Source organism: Triticum urartu, chromosome 7A (genome assembly GCF_056163025.1).
Source record: "Triticum urartu cultivar PI428250 chromosome 7A, HENAU_Tu73, whole genome shotgun sequence".
Taxonomy (NCBI): Eukaryota; Viridiplantae; Streptophyta; class Magnoliopsida; order Poales; family Poaceae; genus Triticum; species Triticum urartu.
The window spans coordinates 474,484,598-474,489,380 of record NC_141879.1 but is presented as its reverse complement, the minus strand read 5'-3'; the positions used below and the strand labels follow the sequence as shown (position 1 = coordinate 474,489,380).

The window sequence follows — 4,783 nt, the reverse complement described above, 5'->3', positions numbered from 1 at the left end:
GTTCATAAGAACAGAGTAACACATTAGGTAAGATGACATGATGTAGAGGGAGAAGCTCAAGCAATATGATATAAACCCCATCTTTTTATCCTTGATGGCAATAATACAATACATGTCGTTTCCCTTTCTGTCACTGGGATCGAGCACCGCAAGATTGAACCCAAAGCTAAGCACTTCTCCCATTGCAAGAAAGATCAATCTAGTAGGCCAAACCAAACTGATAATTCGAAGAGACTTGCAAAGATAACCAATCATACATAAAAGATTTCAGAGAAGAATCAAATATTGTTCATAGATAGACTTGATCATAAACCCACAATTCATCGGATCTCGACAAACACACCGTAAAAAGAGTTACATTGAATAGATCTCCAAGAAGATCGAGGAGAACTTTGTATTGAGATCCAAAGAGAGAGAAGAAGCCATCTGGCTAATAACTATGGACCCGAAGGTCTGAAGTAAACTACTCACACATCATCGGAGGGGCCATGGAGTTGATGTAGAGGCCCTCCGTGATTGATGCCCCCTCCGGCGGAGCTCCGGAAAAGGCCCCAAGATGGGATCTCTTGGGTACAGAAGGTTGCGGCGGTGGAAATAGGGTTTCGTGGTGCTCCAGGATGTTTTCAGGGTATATGAGTATATATAGGAGGAAGAAGTAGGTCGGTTGAGCCACGAGGGGCCCACGAGGGGGGAGGGCGCGCCTAGGGGGGTAGGCACACCCCCCTACCTCATGGCCTCCTTGATTGTTTCTTGACGTCCACTCCAAGTCCTCTGGATCACGTTTGTTCCAAAAATCACGCTCCCGAAGGTTTCATTCCATTTGGACTCCGTTTGATATTCCTTTTCCACGAAACACTGAAATAGGCAAAAAAAATAGCAATGTGCACTGGGCCTTGGGTTAATAGGTTAGTCCCAAAAATAATATAAAAGTGTATAATAAAGCCCATTAAACATCCAAAACAGAATATATAATAGCATGGAACAATCAAAAATTATAGATACGTTGGAGACGTATCACCGCCGAGATGTTCTCTTGGTGTCTTCTACTACTCGTACCTCGCCTAGGCACTCCTTTTGCCCTCCTGCTGTCTCGATCCGCTTCCTGAGAGGGACAAGAAAGGGATTACAGGCATCTTATCTTCTTTTTTAGATCTTAAGCCTGCGGGTACTTGTCGAATTTAGACTTTGTAAACCCTTGCTCACTCCGTATGAATTGTACTCATTTGATCAACGTATTAATGATAAGGGTGTTTGCCGAGTTCTTTTGTGCGTGAGCGAGGCCCACACCGAGTAGCGATTCCTTGTTATTTTAAGAAAACAACGTCGCCCGGCAACAAACCTTGCCGTCCTCCCACTTTATAGCCCGACCACAGTCTCGCCCTTGGCGGAGATGGGGGCAAAGCAGGATTAGGCTCCTCGCTCGTCCCCTTTCTACCGCAAATACAACCAAGTTCCGACCCAAAGGAGAGTCTTTGGGAATAGGAAGGAGGGAGCATGGTGGCCTAGGAGTGAATGAAGTCCCGTATGTTTAAGCTTCATACGGAAATGCACAACGGGGGAGAAAAGACTTATCTGAATCTGCAGCCCTTGGCAGCTTTGGCTTGTCGGGGTCGGGGTCTCGGTCCATCTTCTTTTCTCCAAACGGTTCTAAAGAAATGACTGTGCAGCCTGCGAGCCAAAAGAGGACTAGAAGAGACAAAAAGACATGCACTCGACCTCTATGCTAGGGGTTAGCCGCCGCTAAGCACTATCAACCCTAACAGAGAGAGAGACTCAACCTAGCATGCATGCTATATTCTAGGGTGCCAGCGCTTCATTTATTTATTTGTTACTTAGGATCTATGCCTGGCTTTGTTCAAAGGGTTACATGCCTTGCCGACAAGGCCTGTACAAAAAGTGGTCTGCCGGGAGGCCCGACAACTGCGCCTTATGGGTAAAACTTGCGAAGATGTTCGATGTTCCAGGAGTTGCTCACTGGAATTCCATCTTCGATCTCCAGGAGGACTGCGACGGGCCTGGTGACTCGTACTTCGGTGTCCACTTTTTGGAATTCCTGGCGGATCGAACTCACCGAAGAGCAAGGTCGCCTTCCTCAAGGCTTCGGGCATGAACCTTGCGGCTATGTTAGCGACGCAAGGCTTGCTGGTAGCGAGCAGCTCGCACAGCAGCCTGAAGATAATCTTCCTCAAGGAGCGTCGCGTCATCTTGGGGCAACTGGTCTTGCTCAAGCTCATCATAAGCGAACACTCGAGGTGACCCGTATATGAGTTCCGAGGGGAGAATTGCTTCTGCCCCGTATACCAGGGCAAAGGGTGTCTGGCCAGTGGCTCAATTTGGCATCATTCTGATCAACCAAAGAACCGTCGGCAACTCGTCAATCCAGCGCGCTTCCGCACTTGTGGAGCTTGTGAAAAGTCCTGGTCTTGAGGCCTCACAACACTTCCACATTTTCCCTCTCGACCTGGCCATTACTTCTGGGATGAGCAACAAAAGCAAAACAAACCTTCCCAGCGAAGTCTTGGATGTATTGCATGAAGGTGCGGCTCTGAACTGCATGCCGTTATTGGTGATGACCCTATTGGGCACACCAAAACGGTAGACTAGCCCCTTGAAGAACTTGACGGCTGACTATGCTGTCACCTTTCTCACTGGCTCCACTTCCGGCCACTTTGTGAACTTGTCGATCGTGACGTACAAGTACTCAAAGCCCCCGACAACACGGGGAAAGGGGCCCAGTATGTCGAGCCCCTAGACCGAAAATGGCCAGGAAAGAGGGATCATCTAAAGAGCTTGAGCTGGTTGATGAAGCTTCCTCGAATGGAACTGGCATGCTTCACACTTGGTTACTAGTGCAGTTGCATCCTGGAGAGCGGTGGGCCAGAAGAAACCTTGCCGGAATGCTTTGCCGGCAAGGGCTCTTAACCCTATGTGGGAGCCACACATGCCTCCATGTATATTTGTCAACAGCTCCAGTCCGTCCTCCCGAGGAATGCACTTCAACTTCACGCCGTCCGGTCTCCTTCTGTATAGGGCATCATCCACAAATTGGTACATGCTGGACCGACGGGCTACTTTCTCTGCTTCTTCCTGTTCGTCAGGGAGTTCTCCTATTTGGAGGAGACGCACGGTGTACTGCGCCCATGCTGGAGCCTGGGGCTCGATGGCAAGGACCAAAGTCTCATCTTCGGCCGTAGGGGCAGCTGCCTCTATGGCCAGGGCTTGGGGCCCTGCCGGAGGTTGTTGCTCCTCGGCAAGCCTGGGGCACCCGGCAACGTCTTTGCCGGCGGTTCCTGGGAGCTCAGTGGGAAAGTACTTGCCGGGGCCCGCCTTCCTTTGCTTGTTCTGCCCTGCTGTCGGCTCAATGGATGGCTGAGTTAATTGAAGCACAAAGGTACCTGGTTCCATAGGCAACTTGAGGGCAGCGCGTTTCGACAGGTCGTTGGCAATGCTGTTCTCTGCTCAGGGAACATGCACTGCTTGCAGTCCATCAAAACATTCTTCCAATTTCCTCACTTCATCTACATAGGCCTCCATCAATGGGCTCTGGTAATCCTTGTTAACTTGCTTAACGACGAGCTACGAATCACCCCTGATGATGATCTTCCTGATTCCGAGGTCTGCCGCGATCCTGAGACCGGCAAGCAATCCCTCATACTATGCCGTGTTGTTTGTCAACTTTTCCCAAGGAAAGTGCATCTGGATCACGTACTTGAGGTGCTCTCCAGTGGGCGCGACGAGCAGCACGCCAGCACCAGCACCTCGCAGTGAGAAAGCCCCATCAAAGTACATAATCCAATCATAGTATGTCTCCTTGCCGGGAAGGGTGGTCTCTTGAATCTCCTCGTCAGGCGTCGAGGTGCATTCTGCTGTGAACTCTGCCAAGGCTCGGCTCTTGATGGTTGAAGTACTTTCAAACTTGAGGCCAAAGCTCGACAGCTCCAATGCCCATTCCACGATCCTCCCAGTTGCATCTGGGTTGTGCAATATCCATTGCAAAGGGAGGTAGGTGACGACGGTGATCTCGTGTGCTTTGAAGTAGTGGCGCAGCTTTCTTGAGGCCATAAGGAGGCCGAAGAGCAGCTTCTGCATACAAGAATATCTTGACCTAGCCCCCTGCAAGAGGGAGTTGACAAAATAAACCTGGTGCCGCACCACCTTCTTCTTCTGTTCAATTTCGCCCATCTGCGCAGATTCTATCTTGCCAGGACCGGGCCTTGCCGGGGGTTCCGCCTTGCTGGCGTCAGGCCCCGCTGGGAAGAGCCCTGGCCCATCATCCGATGGCTCCGCCGCCACTGTTGCTTCTTCCTCAAGTTCCCTCTGTGCTATTAGCGCATCACTGACCACTTGATTCGTCGCCGCTAGATATAGCAGCAACAGCTCTTGTGGCTTAGGCGCGACTAGTATTGGCGTGGAGGAGAGGTACCTCTTCAAATCTTGCAGTGTTGCCTGTGCCTCCGGGGTCCATTTCATTGGAACCACCTTCTTCAAAACTTTGAAGAAGGGGAGGGCGCGCTTAGCAGATTTGGAGATGAACCTACTTAGGGCAGCAACGCAGCCGGCAAGCCTACAAACGTCTTTGACTCGCTTCGGCGCCTCAATTTGCTCAATTGCTTTGATCTTGTTGGGATTTGCTTCGATCCCGCGCTGAGACACAAAGAACCCAAGAAGTTTGCTGGATGGGACACCAAACACGCACTTCTCTGGGTTGAGCTTGAGGTTGATCTTGCGCAGGTTTGCAAATGTTTCCTCTAGATCCTGCACGAGCGTGGCCTTGTCCTTGGTT

At 50.6% G+C, this 4,783-nt stretch overlaps 1 protein-coding gene across 1 annotated transcript; it reads right to left on the bottom strand.

The window, feature by feature from the left end:
* Positions 1-3,654: 3,654 nt before the first annotated feature.
* LOC147960019 (uncharacterized) lies at positions 3,655-4,182 on the bottom strand. Its single transcript, XM_087533092.1, has one exon. The coding sequence runs from the start codon at positions 4,180-4,182 to the stop codon at positions 3,655-3,657; it is 528 nt and encodes a 175-aa protein (XP_087389218.1).
* Positions 4,183-4,783: the final 601 nt, after the last annotated feature.